The 19,640-nt window shown below is 39.8% G+C and overlaps 1 protein-coding gene across 1 annotated transcript in view; it reads left to right on the forward strand.

The window, feature by feature from the left end:
* The window catches only part of DCN (decorin), a 223,667-nt gene that overhangs the window by 82,399 nt on the left and 121,628 nt on the right, over positions 1–19,640 (forward strand). The window contains exons 4-5 of the mRNA XM_069764368.1: positions 2,673–2,886; positions 14,657–14,770. Coding sequence (XP_069620469.1) covers positions 2,673–2,886; positions 14,657–14,770 — 328 coding nt within the window. The remainder of the gene's footprint in view (positions 1–2,672; positions 2,887–14,656; positions 14,771–19,640) is intronic.

Consider the following 19,640-nt stretch of genomic DNA (forward strand, 5'->3'; position numbering starts at 1 on the left):
ACAAGAGAACAATTATGGAAACAGGAACACATGGGCTACCTGTTGATTGGTAGAGCAGCTTAGTATACATTTTTTGCAAAAAACGTATCAACCAAATACCCTGTTATTTACATCTTTTACTAGCACTTGCGGATTACTGCAAACATTTTTTCAAACTGAGTGTTTTTGGTTTTACCATTCTCTTTTGTGTCTTCCGGTCATTAACTTGCAAACCACCTTTGGGGGTTAAGGGGTTAAGCTCTGCATTGTTGAGTCTGGTGTCTCTCATCTTCCTCTTGATAATACCCCATAGATTCTCTATGGAGTTAAGGTTAGGCGAGTTTGCTGGCCAATCAAGCACATTGATACTGTAATTTTTAAACCAGGTATTGGTACTTTTGGCAGTGTGTTTACAGGTGCCAAATCCTGCTGGAGAATGAAATTTCCATATCCAAAAAGATTGTGGGCAAATAGAAGCATGAAGTGCTCTAAAATTTCCTGGTAGACAGCTGCACTGATTTTGGTCTTGATAAAACAGAGTGGACCTACACCAGAGATGTCTACCCAAACCATCACTGATTGTGGAAACTTCACACTAGACCTCAGCTTGAATTGTGTGCATCTCCACTCTTCCTCCAGACTCTGAGACCTTAATTTCTAAATGAAACGCTAAATTTACTTTCATTTGTGTCACGCCGCTGCAGCCGCCGCCGCTCGCCGCGTCCTCCTGCGCTTCCTGCTCTGTCCTCTCTATCATTCTGGAGGACTCTCACTCGGAGGTAATGCGCAGCGCTGCTATATATACCCGCCTCTTCCTCTCTCCTGTGCCTATGGTCGTTTGTGTATTCTATTGCCCTAGGCTGCCCATGGTCTCTGTGCATTTTTTGTGCTCTCTGACATTTGGTTTCTTTCTCCGTTTCTCCAGCACCCCATCCGTTCTTGTGTTCCTGCCTTGTTCCTGCCAGTCTCTCCATCTCTTCAGTACCCCGTCCGTTCCTGTGTTCCTGCCTTGTTCCTGCCAGCCCCTACGTCCGCAGTATTCTGCTGAGTCCTGAATCCCTGTGGTTTACCTGTCAGCTCCTGCGTCTCTGTGGTACTCCTGCCAGTCTCTGTGTCCTTGCATCTCCTGTGTTTCCTATTGGGTCCTAACCACTGTCACTCCCGTCAGCCTAGTGTTCCTTCTTTTCCGTCCTGGCCCCCCAGCTCCCGTGGCGATAGTCCCTCATGGGCCTGCCCCTAACTCTCCCTGTATAGGGGTGATCCATCTGGTCAGCTCGTTCGTGACGGGTTCATTGCCGTGGTCCAGAGGGTCCACTTTTTCCACGCTTTAGCGTCACAATTTGAAAACAACACCATGGACCACTGAGCAACAGTCCAGTTCTTTTTCTCCTTGGCCCAGGTAAGATGCTTATGGCGTTGTCTATTGGTCATGAATGGCTTGACACAAGGAATGCGACACTTGGAGCCCATGTCCAGAATACGTCTGTGTGTGGTGGCTCTTGAAGCAATGACTCTAACAGCAGTCCACCCCTTGTGAATCTCCCCCAATTGTTTGGACAACCTTTTCTTAAAAATCCTTTCATGGCTGTGAAAAATATTTAGAATTGAGAGTCCTCAGTGGTTGATACCTTTTAATGGCTAACTGAAAAGATGGTAACAAATTGCAAGCTTTTGAGGCTACTCAAGTCTCTTCATCAGGGAAAGACTAAAATAAATTCTGAAGAATCACATATTTTTGCAAAACATAGCATAGAAAAAAAAACCATGGATAAGACAGGTGACATGAAGCAGAATTACCATCAGTGATAAACAGTTATGTCCATAAATATTGAACCAGTTCTTAGATAAGGATTGTTTTATTGGGGTCTGGTTCTGTTGTGATGACCCCTCATAGTCTGAGGGGCAAGTTCCATAGTTGATGTAAAAAGACATAAATCCATGCGACACATTCATTCCTGCAGTGAGAGTGTCAAAGGTCGTCATCAGTTTATATTCCCAGACTCTTCTGTCTCTCTGAGATTTGAAGCTTCCTTTTAACACAAGTAATTTCATGTCCGTAATGTTATGATTTGGGAGACAAAAATGTATTTCCACAGGTAGATCCATTCTTTTTTCTCTTATTGTGTGGCGGTGAGAATTAATTCTTTCCTGTATCTTCATGGCTGTGGTTATCCTGGTTGCTTGTGCACCTTTTTCTACCATACTTTTTCCTTCCACTCAAATTTCCATTGGTATGCTTTGATACAGCACTCTGTGAACAGCCATCTACTTTAGCAATGAACTTTTGTGACTTTCCCTCCTTGTGGAGTGTGTTAATGACATCTGTCAAGTCAGCAGTCATCCCCATGATTGCGGAGCCTACTGAAACAGACTAAGGAACCTTTTCAAGAGATAATGACTTTTGGATTTTTATTGGCTGTTAGCCATAATCATCAACATTAACAGAAATAAACACTTGAAATAGATCAAATTACTCTATATAATATGAGTTTCACTTTTTTGTATAGAAAAACTGTGGGCGGATGACCTTGAACTAGGGCAGCACAAATCTTTTTGAAAAACTCTTGAACCACTGGTTCAGTTTGTCGCGATGCATGACATAATAATCTTGATAAAATTGGTTCAACAAATTGTGTGTTAACTAAACATTGTATTCACCGTATAATAAAATTGATATCACATTTTGCTTATAGGCATTAATCCTGGTTAACAATAAAATTAAATCAATCAGTACTGGAGCTTTTGCACCACTCACAAAGCTGGAACGACTCTACCTATCAAAAAATAATCTGAAGGAACTTCCTACCAACATGCCCAAGTCACTTCAAGAGCTGCGTGTGCATGAAAATATGGTAACCAAAGTGAAGAAGTCTGTTTTTGATGGACTGAACAACATGATTGTTATTGGTAAGTTATTAATTGTTGACAATGTCGGTTGAGATCCCTTATGATGTACCACAGTTACAACTCCAAATCAAAAAAGTTGTAAGGCTGTGTAAAATGTATGGAAGATGATGAATATCTATCTTTCTATCCATTCCATTCTATCTATCTATCTATCTATCTATCTATCTATCTATCTATCTATCTATCTATCTATCTATCTATCTATCTAAGAAAAATAGAAAAGCAGCACCAGCAAGCAGTGCATAGGAAGTAGGTGCCAACCCTTACAGGCATAGACCAATCCTCAATCTAGTATAAAAAGATGAAGTCAGCATTCCTTTTTTAGAAATAAAAAATATAGTGGTTTTATAGCCCATAGGGCATTTGCAACTTTGTGGGTCAAAGTGTGAGCCTTTTTCAAGCTTGAGAAAGGCTCCCACTTTGACCCGGAACGTTGCAGAGGCCCCTATGGGCTATTAAACCACTATATTTTTTCTAAAAAAGGAGTGCTGTCTTCATCTTTTTTTATACTGTCTGTCTGTCTGTCTGTCTGTCTATCTATCCAATATAAATATATCAATGTAAAGAAAACAAAAATGTGATTTTGAAATCTCTTATAGCTTTATTTTATTCACAAAAGAACGCAGAGCACATATCAGAAGTGAAAAGATAGACACTTTTTTTATTTCATTTAAGAAATTAACCAATTTAAATATTGATGACAGTTTGCCTCAAAAAATTTCATTACATTACATCTCAAAAAAATTGGGACAGGGTTAACAAAAAGCAAGAAAAGTAAGTGATACTAATAAAAAACAGATGGAGTACCAATTTTCAACTAAGTCACATGACTGTATAGAAAAAACATGTTAGAGAGGCAGAGTCTCTCAGACGTAAAGATGTTCAGAGGTTCACCAATCTGGAATATCTGCATCTGAAAATTGTACAAATATTTCAGGAAAATGTTTCACATTTTCAATCACAAAGACATTAAGTATTCCACCATCTACAGTATATAATGTCATCAAAAGATTCAGAGATTCTAGATAAATCCCTATACACAAGGGACAATGGTCTATATTAACCCCTTTCTGACCTCGGACGTGAAGATCTTGAAGATATTGAAGACCTTTATGGTTGTTGATGCCAGATTGCTGTGAGCACCACCCTGTGTAATGCAGTAAATCTACTACATAAGAGCAATCTGAGCATCACCCCTATGTAGCAGAGCTGATCAGGCTATGCCAGCTTCTAGCCTTCCATGGAGGCTATTGGAGCATGGCAAAAATAAAAAAAAATGTTTTAAAAAATATGAAAAAAAAATAAATAAAAGTTTAAATCACCCCTCTTTCGCTCCATTCAAAATAAAACAATAAAAAAATCAAACCTACACATATTTGGTATCGCCGCGTTCAGAATCGCCCGATCTATCAATAAAAAAAGGATTATCCTGATCGCTAAACGACGTAGCGAAAAAAACATTAGAAACGCCAGAATTACATTTTTTTGGTCGCTGCGGCTTTGCATTAAAAATGCAATAATGGGCGACCAGAAGAACGTATCTGCACCAAAATTGTATCATTAAAAACATCAACTTGGCATGCAAAAAATAAGTCTTCACCCAACTTGAGATCACGAAAAATGTAGACGCTATGGGTACCGGAAATTGCGCAATTATTTTTTTAAGCAAAGTTTGGAATTTTTTTACCACTTATATAAAAAAAACTAGACATGTTTGGTATCTATGAACTCATAATGACCTGGAGAATCATAATGGCTGGTAAGTTTTAGCATTTAGTGAAGCTAGCAAAAAAAACAAACAAAAAAACAGTGTGGGATTGAACTTTTTTGCAATTTCATCGCACTTGGAATTTTTTCCCGTTTTCTAGTACAAGACATGCTAAAACCAATGATGTTGTTCAAAAGCACAAATTGTCCTGCAAAAAATAAGCCATCATATGACCATATTGACAGAAAAATTAAAAAAAAGTTATGGCTCTGGGAAGGTGGGGAGCGAAAAACGAAAATGCAAAACCGAAAAAAGCTGTGGTCATGAAGGGGTTAAAAGCTTGTGATCAATGAACCCTAATGCACCAATGCATTAAAAGCAGTCATGATTTGGTCATGAAAAAATAACTGCATGACCTCAGGAGTACTTCTAGAAATTATTGTCTGTGAAAACAGATTGACCTACAATCCACAAATGCAAGTTAAAACTCTCACACAAAGAATAAGTCACATGTCCACACAATTCACAAATGTTGGAGTCTTATTTGGGCAAAATGAAATTTTTTGGGGGCCAGATTAATCAAACTTTGAATATTTTTATGGAAACCATGGATGGAAGAGAAGGGACCATCCAGCTTGATATCAGCAAACAAAAACCTGTTTATATGATAGTATGAGGTTACATTAGTACCTATGGCATGGGCAGTTAAAACATCTTAGAGGGATCAATCACAATGCGGATCTTACTATTTGCCACATGGGTTTTTTTTTGCCTTCCTCTGGATCAACATGTTAGGGCATGTTAGGTTAGGCTAAGGGTTGAACTAGATGGACTTAAAGTCTTCCTTCAACCTTAATAACTATGTAACAAGGTAATGTGAAATGCACAAATGGAATATCATATGCAAATAGATAATATATGTATAAAACATATAATGAGTGTACATATATTTACCAGACTGATGTAAGAGCATCTATTGGCAAATAATCAGAAAACCAACAAAGAAGATAAATAAAAAGTCAGGAAGTACAGAAGTACGAAAGGATATATTCATTATTTATGAAAAATGAGGGGTGAGGTGAACATTTAACAGAAAAAGGGCTCCCATATAATAAACGATAAAAGAGTATAACATGCAACTACAAAATATAAAAAAGTGGTAACAATAAGTTAAAAAGTGCTACACTATGAAAATGTCCACAACAGAATAATGTATAAAGAACCACGTATCAAGATAATACCAAGATAGAACTTGAAATAGGTAATCAACATAACAAATATTGGTGATATTGTGTCATGGAGGCATAAACACAGGACTGTGGAATCCTAATATACCTGAGTGGTAGCAGAAACTCACAATAGACTCAGCCACCCCGACGCGCATTTTGGCATTGCATTTCTCAAGGGGCGGGAGTCTACTTTCCATGACCTAATATCATCAATATTTGCTATATTGATTGCTTACCCATTTCATATCCTATTTTGATATTTTCTTGGTACTCAGTTCATTATACATTATTCTATTAAGAATTTTTTCATAGTAAGCAGTTTTTTCCGTTTTACCACTTTTTTATGCTTTGTACTCATCTGTTATACTCTTTTATAGTTCATTGTATATTCACTCTTTTTCTGTTGTGTGCTCACCTCACCCTCTCATTTTTGATAACCTAAGATTATATCTTTCGTGTTTCTGCACTTCCTGTATTTTTTTGGAATTCTGTGTTGGTTTTCATTTTACACAACTTGAAATGCACTATTAATGCTGAGCAAAATTTAGAGGTTTTAGCACAAAATATCCTCCCATCCAGACAATATCTATTTTAGGAAAGGCCTTTCACATATAAGCAAAATAATGGTAAACCATACACAGGATCCATCACAACAGCATTGGCATTGCGGAAAAGGTTGGCTAATGAACTTGGCTGCCTGCAATCCAGATCTTTCACCAATAGAAAACATTTGGAAAATAATGAAATGAACAATCTGGTAACAAAGACCCAGGACTGTGGAGCTGTTAAATCCTATATCAGAATGGGACAACGTTCTTCTCCCAAAACTTCAGCAATTGGTCTAACTTCTCAGAAATTTACAGACTGCTGTAAAAAGAAGAGCTGATGCTACAGAATGATAGACATGGTCCGGTCTCAACATTTTTGAGATGTCTTGATGCCAAAAATTTCTAAATTAGTTACTTTTTTTCAAATAATATTGAGAAATGTCTAACTTTCAATTTCTGACATGTGTTCTGTGTTCTGTCGTGAATGAAATATGGCTATTAGGGATTTCCAAATCAATTTTTTGAAACTGGTGCTATACTTTAATTATAGCTAGCTGAATACATATATATATATATATATATATATATATGTATATATATTAGATTGTGGCCAGATTCTAACGCATCGGGTATTGTAGAATATGCATGTCCCCGTAGTATATGGACAATGATGATTCCAGAATTCGCTGCAGACTGTGCCCGTCGCTGATTGGTCGAGGCAACCTTTATGACATCATCATCGCCATGGCAACCATTATGACATCATCGTCGCTGTGCCCGTTGCTGATTGGTTGAGGCCGCCAAGCCTCGACCAATCAGAGACGTGGGATTTCCAGGACAGACAGACAGACAGACGGAAAAACCCTTAGACAATTATATATATAGATATATATATCTATATATATAATTTACAGCTCTGGCAAATATTAAGAGGCCATCACATCAAAACCCTGTCATGAGCAGCCCAATCTCCAGACCAGTACCCCATTGAAGACTTCTGGAATGTAATCAAGAGGATGATGGATAGTCACAAGACATCAAACAAAGAGGAACTGCTTACATTTTTGTGCCGGACGCAGTGTAAAAGACTGGTGGAAAGCATGCCATGAAAGCTGTGATTAAAAATCACGGTTATTCCACAAAATATTGATTTCTGAATTCTTCCTGAATTGAAACATTAGTATTGTTGTTTCTAAATGATTATGAACTTGTTTTCTTAGCGTTATTTGAGGTCTGTAACCATTGGTTTTATTTTATTTTGACCATTTCTCAAATTTATTCCTTGAAAATTCAGAGACATGTTGTCAGAAGTTTATAGAATAAAAGAACAATTTATATTTTACTCAAAAATATACCTAAAAAGAGAAAAATCAGACATATACATAAATATGTATATGCATACATGCAGTTCTGATACAAACAGCTCTCCTACATACACACATAGCTCGGCTACCTATACAGACACCTCTCTTTCATGCACACTAAGATCTCCTGAAAGCAGAGACTTGCTACAAACATCCAGATCTACACAGTTGTGCTTCCAATACACAGAGCTCTGCTACGTACTGTATATATAAAGTTTTCCTACACATGCAAAGTTCTGATGCATGCACAGCTTTGCAACATAAACACTGCCCTGTTACATACATACAAAACTCTGCTATATACACTGACGAGCAAAAGGGTAGCAATGTTTTGAAATTTTGACTTTTAGGCTCCTTACCTCACAATCCACTACTGCTTCGAATGTTACACTACTATCATTTGATAGACAATTATCCTGGCTATCTCATACATACATTTTACTTGCAACTATCTTGCATATGATTAGTTATGCAGATTCTTGTCATGTCACTGCGTTGCTAGTGTTTTGCTCCTTGGTGGTGGAAAAATAGTTTTCTTCCTGTTTGCTACAATTTACAATCTGTTTTCACACTCTAATAGCTCAGAGTGTCATTAGTTTGATTCCCAAGCGAAAAGTTACTGGTTCTAAGCGAGGAGCAGCTATGATGAAAATTTCCCGAGGAAAGAGAAATAGCATCATCCAGCTCATCGATATTAGTTTATCAGCCCAAAAATTGTCAAACTGTATCATGTGAGTACAATGAAATTTGGATGAATACAAAATGTCCGTCCATCCTTTCAAAATCCAAGAGGTGGACATCTGCAGTTGAAACCAGAAATTTACATACAATCACGGCAGTGAAGGTGGTTCATATGCTTCATAATAGTGAGATCGCAGACATCCATGCAAGCACCATGCAAGACACGTTACACAACATTGGAAAGATGGATTGAAAAAAGGTGAAGAAGCTCCATCATAAAACGCGCCTTCTCAAGTTTGCAAAAACGTATGAAAAGTGGAAAGTAGAAAATTGTAAATGTGTGATATGGAGCGATGACATGAAAACTAATAGACGAGGCTCTGATGGGTCCAAATGGGTCTGGAAGAAACAAGGGAAAAAGAGACTAACAGATCAAGAAATTGAATGAACTGCCAAGTTCAATGGAGTAAGTCTGCTGATATGGGGTTGTTTCATAGCCAAAGGTGTTGGATACTTGACCATGATCGATGCTATATGTGAGTATCCTACAAGACGAGTTACTTTGTATACTCAAGTACTATTAGAATAAAAAGGATGACAGAATGTTCCAGCAGTACAACGATCCGAAGCATACGTCGAGAGTTGCAAATAAATGGTTCAATGACAATGAAGTAGAGATGTTGGATTGGCCTCCATAGTCCCTAGACCTCTACCCAATTGTACACTTGTGGGTATAGTTGAAGAAAAAGCTGTATACAGTACATACCCAGTTGAGTCAACCAGTATGCACCAACTTTGGGATTGTGTAGAAGAGACCTCGGATGAGACTTCAGTTGAGACATGCTTGAATCTGATTGAGAACATGCCCGGAATGATTCAGGCAGTGTTGAAAGCCAAATGTGGATTTACAAATATTAACAAAATAATTAAAATTTAAATTTAGATTTTTAGGACCAAAACAGTAACAATGCAGTGATATGACAGGAATCTGCATACATAATCATACGCTAAATAGTTGCAAATCAATTTTTTTTCTATAAAATAGCCAAGATGATTGTCTATAAAATGATCATAGTCTTACATTCAAAACAGTAGTGTATTGTGATATACGGAGCCTCAAAGTCAAAAGTTCAAAACAATGTTACCCCTTTGCTCATCAGTGTACACAAATAACTGTGTTACATACACATACACAAAGCTCCTACATCCACACACAGCTCTACTACATATACACATAGCTCTGCTACTTACACACGTCTCCTACATACAAACAAACTTTCCAACATTCCCACATTGTTCTACTACATACACACATGGTGCAGTTATTTAAACGCAGCTCTCCTACATACACACATCTCAGCTATATACACACAAAATTATCTTCCATGCACACAACTCTGCAGCATAGACACATATTTCCAACATACAAACACATACATCTCTTCTACATACAGAAACCACTTTCATGCATACACAAATATCTCTTACATATATACAAAGCCCTGCTACATGCACACACACAGTTCTGCTACATAGAAACACACTCCGCCATACCCACACAACTCTCCTACATACACACTGCACAGTTATATAAACACAGCTCTCCTACATTCACACACGGCTCAGATATATATATATATATATATATATATACAAAGCTCTCCAACACAAACAACTGTTCTACATAGCCACAATGCTATCCAGTATAAACTCAAACACAGTTCTGCCACATACACACAGCTCTCCTCCTTATACGTAAAGCTCTGCTCTGTAAATACACTGCTCTCCTTCATACACACAGTTCTGCTACATATACACACAGCTCTACTACATAAAAATAGCTCTGCTGTGAGAACATACAGCTCTGCTACATCCACAAACAGTTCTCCTACTTACAAAAAGACTGTCTGACATACACACACAGCTCTGCTACATACAAATACAGCTTAGCTATAAACACAGCTTTCCTACTTGCACACATAGCTCAGCTGCCTTACATACAACCACAAACTCTTCTACATAGACACACAGTTCTCCGTCATACATGTACATACAGCTCTGCTACATCCACATATAGATATACTATATACTCACACATTTCTCCCACTTGCACATATAGCTCTGCCATGTAAACACACAGCTCTCTTTCATACGCACACAGTTCTGCTACATACAGACACAGCTCTCATACATACACATAGCTCTGCTGTGTAAACACACAGCTATGCTACCTCCACATGCAGCTATGCTACATACACTCAAAGTTCTCCTACATACAGTAGGGCAAAAAAGTATTTAGTCAGTCAGCAATAGTGCAAGTTCCATCACTTAAAAAGACGAGAGGCGTCTGTAATTTACATCATAGGTAGACCTCAACTATGGGAGACAAACTGAGAAAAAAAAATCCAGAAAATCACATTGTCTGTTTTTTTAACATTTTATTTGCATATTATGGTGGAAAATAAGTATTTGGTCAGAAACAAAATTTCATCTCAATACTTTGTAATATATCCTTTGTTGGCAATGACAGAGGTCAAACGTTTTCTGTAAGTCTTCACAAGGTTGCCACACACTGTTGTTGGTATGTTGGCCCATTCCTCCATGCAGATCTCCTCTAGAGCAGTGATGTTTTTGGCTTTTCGCTTGGCAACACGGACTTTCAACTCCCTCCAAAGGTTTTCTATAGGGTTGAGATCTGGAGACTGGCTAGGCCACTCCAGGACCTTGAAATGCTTCTTACGAAGCCACTCCTTCGTTGCCCTGGCGGTGTGCTTTGGATCATTGTCATGTTGAAAGACCCAGCCACGTTTCATCTTCAATGCCCTTGCTGATGGAAAGAGGTTTGCACTCAAAATCTCACGATACATGGCCCCATTCATTCTTTTATGTACCCGGATCAGTCGTCCTGGCCCCTTTGCAGAGAAACAGCCCCAAAGCATGATGTTTCCACCACCATGCTTTACAGTAGGTATGGTGTTTGATGGATGCAACTCAGTATTCTTTTTCCTCCAAACACGACAAGTTGTGTTTCTACCAAACAGTTCCATTTTGGTTTCATCAGACCATAGGACATTCTCCCAAAACTCCTCTGGATCATCCAAATGCTCTCTAGCAAACTTCAGACGGGCCCGGGCATGTACTGGCTTAAGCAGTGGGACACGTCTGGCACTGCAGGATCTGAGTCCATGGTGGCGTAGTGTGTTACTTATGGTAGGCCTTGTTACATTGGTTCCAGCTCTCTGCAGTTCATTCACTAGGTCCCCCCGCATGGTTCTGGGATTTTTGCTCACCGTTCTTGTGATCATTCTGACCCCACGGGGTGGGATTTTGCGTGGAGCCCCAGATCGAGGGAGATTATCAGTGGTCTTGTATGTCTTCCATTTTCTAATTATTGCTCCCACTGTTGATTTCTTCACTCCAAGCTGGTTGGCTATTGCAGATTCAGTCTTCCCAGCCTGGTGCAGGGCTACAATTTTGTTTCTGGTGTCCTTTGACAGCTCTTTGGTCTTCACCATAGTGGAGTTTGGAGTCAGACTGTTTGAGGGTGTCTTTTTATACTGATAACAACTTTAAACAGGTGCCATTACTACAGGTAATGAGTGGAGGAAAGAGGAGACTCTTAAAGAAGAAGTTACAGGTCTGTGAGAGCCAGAAATCTTGATTGTTTGTTTCTGACCAAATACTTATTTTCCACCATAATATGCAAAAAAAAATGATAAAAAAACAGACAATGTGATTTTCTGGATTTTTTTTTCTCAGTTTGTCTCCCATAGTTGAGGTCTACCTATGATGTAAATTACAGACGTCTTTTTAAGTGGTGGAACTTGCACTATTGCTGACTGACTAAATACTTTTTTGCCCCACTGTACATGTACAGCTCTGCTGCATAAATATACAGCACTGCTATGTCCACACACAGTTCTGCTACATATACATATCTAGCTCTGCTACTGTATGTACACAGACAAATCTTCAACATACACACAGCTCTATACATTACTACATGATGAAGTTCCTGATCATATGACCAGAAAGGTCTTCCAGCTAGTCAAGTCATTCAGCTACTCAGGAAGCATTTGTGCAAGTCTTAGTAGCTTTCTATAATACTCTGCACTGACCGGCAGATCAATGTCAGTCAGGGGGAGAAAGAGCAGTTCTTTCACTGACTAGTAAGAATGATGTGGAACAATAGAAGCAGCCCTCAGATTATAAAATGCACATACATTTTAAGAAGATTTTTACTTTATGTTCCAAAACATATGGAATATTATAGTAAAAGTTGTAGCTAGTACAGATAAGAGGATTGATTTGCGGAACTCCGATCCAGCATCCAGGTCAGTGGTTCCTGGCGACTAAACAGGTGGTCAGCTAATCTCTTCCCTTTTGGTGTCCAGGTGCTCCATTCGATCTGTCAGGGTTTATGCAGTGTCATCTGTGCATCACATTGCATTGATGATATCATGCCAGTCACGCCTAATCAAAAGCAAGCTGGTGATGTCCAAATGGTAAGAGATTTGCTGGCTTCCCATCTGGCCACCAGGTACCACTGACCTGGACGCTGGACCTGAGTCCCACTAATCAATCCGCTCATCTCTACTGCAATAAGCCGTCTGTGTTTTTTAATATAAAACAGACTGTTTAGCAAAAATAATTCTTACTAAAATATTTGTGAACTCAACCAGTGCTAAGCAACATAGGGATAATAAAAACGTAAGTAAAAAACACTGACCTTCTCTTTGGTGGCTATGTTGAAACAATCTATTGTTATTTATAAGCCATTTGACGTAACATGCAAAGTCTAGATTTACATATTTTAAAGTAAAATTTGAAATTAATCTGCTAAAATTAGAAGATACTAACCACAATTGTTTCCAATGTTTAAAGGGGTTTTCTACTTTTAAATTTAAGCTTAATGGGCCCACCTAGACTCGCCTCCTAGACCGTTGTTGCCTCTTTGCATTTGCTACTGTGTTCCCCTCAAGTCACCTGGCACCGACATCTTGGGAGGATGAGGAAGGCATGACCGGTGTAGTCTCTCGGCAGCTACTGATCAGCTGCAGCCTTCACATTTTGTCTGTAGAGTAAAGAAAGAAATTTTAACAAGTGCAACACAAGTCAGGGATTCTGTCTATCACTATATTTTATGTCAGGTCTTTAACCCCTTAACCCCCAAGGGTGGTTTGCACTTTAATGAACGGGGCAATTTTTACCATTCTGACCACTGTTCCTTTTACTTTTTTTTATTTTTGGCTGATGATGCTTTATGGTGGCTAGTTTTTTTGCAGGACAAGATGACATTTTCAGCAGTACCATGGTTATTTATACCCGTCTTTTTGATCGCGTGTTATTCCACTTTTTGTTCGGCGGTATGATAATAATGCGTTGTTTTGTGCCTCTTTTTTTTACGGTGATCACTGAAGGGGTTAACTAGTGGTACTGTTTTATAGGTCAGGTCATTACGGATGCGGCGATACTAAATACTTTTATTGTTTTTGTTTGTTTTTTTAGATAAAGAAATTAATTTATGGGAACAATATATATATTTTTTTCTTTATTTAGGAATTTTTTTTTTTTTACATGTGTAAATATTTTTTTTACTTTGTAACATTGCCCCGGGGGGGATGGGGCATCATGTTATAGGGTCAGATTGCTGATCTGACAGGCACTGCAGGGGCGCTTGCAAGCCCTTGCTCTGAGCAGGCGCTTGCAAGCCACCTCTCTGCAGGACCCGGAAGCAGCCCCGCGGCCATATTGGATCCTGGCCTACAGGGAGGAGGAGGTAAGAGACCCTCTGAGCAACACGATCACATCGCGTTGCTCCAAGGGTCTCAGGGAAGCACGCAGGGAGCCCCCTCCCTGCGTGATGCTTCCCTATACCGCCAGAACATTGCGATCATTTTTGATCGCAGTGTGCCTGGGGTTAATGTGCCAGGAGCGGTCCGTGACTGCTCCTGGCACATAGTGCCGGATGTCAGCTGCAATAGTCAGCTGACCTCCGGCGGTGATCGCCCGCGCTCCCCCCGTGAGCATGGCCGATCGCATATGACGTACTATCCCATCACTGGGAATTAGGTCCCAGGTCACCTCGACGGGAAAGTACATCATATGGGATTAAGGGGTTGATTTTTGCATGAAGTGTATTGAGTTTCAGAATAAAAATGCCATACATCTACAAAATGATATTGTATATTGTTGCTGTATGCTGCTTTCTGAGATTTGATTGCTATGTCCATTTTGCAGAACTAGGCACAAATCCAATTGAAAGTTCTGGGATTGAAAAAGGAGCTTTTCTAGGAATGAAGAAACTATCCTACCTCCGAATTGCAGACACCAATATTACAAATGTCCCTAAAGGTAAGGCATGCATTTTGTCTTTTCATTGGCATCTCAAACCAGGTTTACTTTATACAACAATGCTAGAATTGTCCATGTGTCCTATCTCGTATTGCTGCTCAGCAGAGAAAGCCATCTCTCATGCAGTTCTTGCAACAATATTAAGTAGTTTTTTAAAGCAAAGGCATTGATCACAGGGTGACATATTTTCACTCTGTTAGGCCTGTCCCACACGTCCAGATAATTCCGGTACCGTGTCCGTGTGTCCGTGTGCTCACGTGGCACATCAGTGTGGCACACGTGCGGCAGCCGTATGCCGCCCGTGTGCCGACTGGGTACCACACGGACCGTGCAGGAGACAGCGCTACAGTAAGCGCTGTCTCCTGCTTTGGGTGCTGAATCCGGAATTCATTCCTTCTTCCCAGCAGGTTCGCTGGAGAGAAGGAATGAAAAATCATTGTTTTTTTATTTTTTTTGTTGTTAAAATAAAGTTCCCGGTAATCTCACCCCTCCCACCCCCTGTGCGCCCGCCCGCTGGCATTAAAATACTTACCCAGCTCTCTCGATGCTTCCTCTCAGCGTCGCAGCTTGTCCTGTATGAGCGGCCACGTGGTGCCGCTTATTACAGTGATGAATATGCGGCTCCACCTCCCACGTGACCGCTCATACAGGAAGAGCTGCGACGCTGAGAGGAAGCATCGAGGGAGCTGGGTAAGTATTTTAATGCCAGCGGGCGGGCGCACAGGGGGTGGGAAGGGGTGCGAGGGGGTTGGTTACAAGGAACATTATTTACACCGCAAAAAAAAAAAAGATTTTTCATTCCTTTGCTCCAGCAAACGCTGCTGGACAGAAGAAATGAATGGGGCTTCAGCACCACAAGCTGGGGGGACAGCGCTTACTGTAGCGCTGTCTCCTGCACAGCACACAGACTGTACACGGACAGCATCCATGTGCGATACGTGTTTTACACGGACCCATTGACTTTAATGGGTCCGTGTGATCCGTGCGCTCCCACGAACACTGACATGTCTCCGTGTTTTTCAAACGGACACACGGTCCGTGAAAACACGCTGACATGTGCATTGATTTTAATGTGTCTATGTGAGTCAGTGTTTCCGGTACGTGAGGAAACTGTCACCTCACGTACCGGAGCCACTGATGTGTGAAACCGGCCTTACAAACCTTCAAACAGCAAGATCTGTTAGTGAATAGGACAGTAATAGCTCATACAATCTGCTGACAGGCACAGCACACTTTTTGGAAGAAACTTGCCTTAATGCTTTATGACATTTTTTAAATCATTCTAATATAAAGGTGCATAAGTTAACACTACTATAGTTAATTTTCATAATTAACATTTGGCAAGCTTGCAGTGATTACATTCTAGTAAAAGTACATTATTTCTTTGTTATATATATATATATACATATATATATATATATATTTTTATTTTTTTTTTTATTTAGATTGGTATAATAAACAAAAAGTTTGAGAATAGATAGAATTTAGCCAATTCTAATAAGCCTAATTGTTTTTTTAAAATCACAGTTGGTTCACTAAACTGGGAAGATGCAGAACGCCAGTTCGGTCTGCACTATTATTGCCCCTTGTATACTCCACCCTCACCCTGTGAAGACATAAGCATGAATAATACCTTCTCTGAAATAATAAGACTGGTTAAGAGCAGCTGATTCATTTACAGCCCGTGTGAGACATTCAGTTGCTGCACAGTGAGTTTTTGTAGTCTACCATAACAGCTGGATTGGGTGCTGGAGACAGAGTTTATGTGGCTACAGCCTATTTGTGTTTGTTATGGTAATGCTCCTACATAGGCTGGTGACAATGTGTGTGTGTTTATGTGTGTTTGTGTTTACCTACAGCTTAGGCCTCTTTCACACTTCCATCTTTTTGAAGACATTGCAATGTGTCGTTCTGTGCAAAAAAAAAAAAAAAACGCATCCTGCAAAGTTGACCGCAGGATGTGTTTCTTGCACATAGACTTTTATTACCGACACATCGTGACGTATGGACACACGTTCCATATGTCGTGCACTGGATGCGTCGGTAATTGGTAGACCCTCGCCACAAAAAAGTTCAATGTAACGTTTTTTTGTGCATCGCGTCCACCATTTGCAACCACGCATGCGTGGATGAAACTCCGCCCCCTCCTCCCCGGACTGCAGAATGGGCAGCGGATGAGTTGAAAAAACTGCATCCGCTGCCCATGTCGTGCAGTAGTTTCACAATGTCCGTCGGTACGTCGGCCCGACGCATAGCGACGGGCCCGTATCGACGGAAATGTGAAAGAGGTCTTAGTAATAAGAATGTCAGGCTGACACCTTTTCATTACTAAGCTTAGGGCTCGGTGTCAATGACAGCAGCTGACACCAAGCCCCATTACCCTGTTGCCACGGCTGCAGCATAAAAGGGTGGTGTTAAACCAAGAAATGACATCACAAAACTTTTTTCTAAATATCTTTGCTTAGCTCATAAAGCCTTCATTGTTGCAGAAAAGCGCATGGAATAAAACACATCCAAAAACGCACCAGAAACGCTTGTTTTTACAGCAGCATTTTTCCTGCCAAGAGATGCAGAAGCCTTGCAGAACTTTCTGCAAGCAAATATTCAACGTGCACACCTAGCCTAACTGTCCCTATATATATATATATATATATATATATATATATATATATATATATATAAACCGTATGTATATACATGGTATTCAGGGCCTAGTAAGTAAGGTGCTACAAGGGATCAGGGTGTAAGAGTTTACTCGGCAAGATATCCTCATCATAATACCAAAATGGAGCAAGAAAGCAAGCACATATCTGTCTCAACTATTTATGTCCAGCTAAAGGGGTCATGTTCAGTTTCAGGTGAGGGGAATGATGTCAGTAGTCTATTGTATTCTTCCCACCCACTGGCTAAGGTTCATCTTCCCCATCCTGGTTAAAACCTGTTCCAGTACATGGACTGGGCAAACCTTTGTCTCATGGCAAATTCAGACAGCATGCGGTGATTGTGTTTGTGTACATTTATACAGTGAATGAAATAATTATTTGATCCCTTGCTGATTTTGTAAGTTTGCCCACTGGCAAAGACATGAGCAGTTTATAATTTTAAGGGTAGGTTAATTTTAACATTCAGAGATAAAATATCAAAAATAAAATCCAGAAAATCACATTGTACAGATTATATAAATTTATTAGCATTTTGCAGTGAGAAATAAGTATTTAATACTTGGTTGCAAAGCCCTTGCTGGAAAGCACAGCAGTCAGACATTTTTTGTAGTTGATGATGAGGTTTGCGCATGTCAGGAGGAATTCTGGTCCACTCCTCTTTGCAGATCATCTCTAAATCAATCAGATTTTGAGGCTGTCACTTGACAACTCGGAGCTTCAACTCCCTCCATAAGTTTTCTATGGGATTAAGGTCTGGAGACTGGCTAAGCCACTCCATGACCTTAATATTCTTCTTTTTGAGCCACTCCTTTGTTACCTTGGCTGTATGTTTTGAGTCATTGTCTTACTGGAAGACCCAGCCATGACCCATTTTTAATGTCCTCGTGGAGGGAAGGATGTTGTCACTCAGGATTTTACGGTACATGGCTTCATCCATTCTCCCATTGATGCAGTGAAGTAGTCCTGTGCCCTTAGTAGAGGAACACCCCAAAAACATAATGTTTCCACCTCCATGCTTGACAGTGGGGACAGTGTTCTTTGGGTCATAGGCAGCGTTTCTCTTCTTCCAAACACGGCAAGTTAAGTTAATGCCAAATACCTCAATTTTTGTCTAATCTGACCACAGTACCTTCAATCACTCACAGAATCATCCAGGCGTTCATTGGCAAACTTCAGATAGGCCTGCACATGTGCCTTCTTGAGCAGGGGTACCTTGCGTGCACTGCAGAATTTTAAACCTTTAAGGCGTAATGTGTTACCATTTTTTTTCTTGGTGACTGTGGTTTCAGCTGCCTTGAGATCATTAACAAGTTCCCCCCATGTAGTTTTAGGCTGATCTCTCACCTTCCTTATGATCAATGATACCCCATGAGGAGAGATTTTGCATGCTGCCCCAGATCGATTTTAATTGACAGTCATGCTATACTTTTTCCATTTTCATACTATTGTACCAACAGTTGTCTCCTTCTCACCCAGCATCTTACATATGGTTTTGTAGCCCATTCCAGCTTTGTGTCTATGATTTTGTCCCTGACATCCTTATAAAGCTCTTTGGTCTCGCCCATGTTGTATTGTTTAGAGTCTGACTGATTAATTAAGTATCCAGACAGGAGTCTTTTATAAAGATGACTATGTAAGACAGCTGTCTTTAATGCAGGTAACGAGTTGATTAGGAGCGTCTAACTAGTCTGTAGGAGCCAAAACTCTTAATGGTTGGTAGGGGATCAAATACTTATTTCTCACTGTACAATGCAAGTACATTTATATAATTTATACAATGTGTTTCTCTGGGTTTTATTTTTTATATTCTATCTCTCACTGTTGAAATTAACCTACCCTTAAAATTATAGACTGTTCAACACTTTGTCAGTGGGCAAACTTACAAAATCAGCAAGGGATCAAATAATTATTTCCTTCACTGTACGTACACATTTTGGGCACTTCCCTTCCAGAACTACCAAAGAATTTTGGGTCACAATGTAGTGTCCAGTATCAGCAAGTGGGGTTTACTTAACCCCTTAAGGACCAAGTCACTTTGTACGTTAATTACCAAAACTTATTTTGTAAATCTGATCAGTGTCACTTTATGAGGTACAGTGGGGCAAAAAAGTATTTAGTCAGTCAGCAATAGTGCAAGTTCCACCACTTAAAAAGATGAGAGGCGTCTGTAATTTACATCATAGGTAGACCTCAACTATGGGAGACAA

This window comes from Ranitomeya imitator, chromosome 4 (assembly GCF_032444005.1).
Source record: "Ranitomeya imitator isolate aRanImi1 chromosome 4, aRanImi1.pri, whole genome shotgun sequence".
Taxonomy (NCBI): Eukaryota; Metazoa; Chordata; class Amphibia; order Anura; family Dendrobatidae; genus Ranitomeya; species Ranitomeya imitator.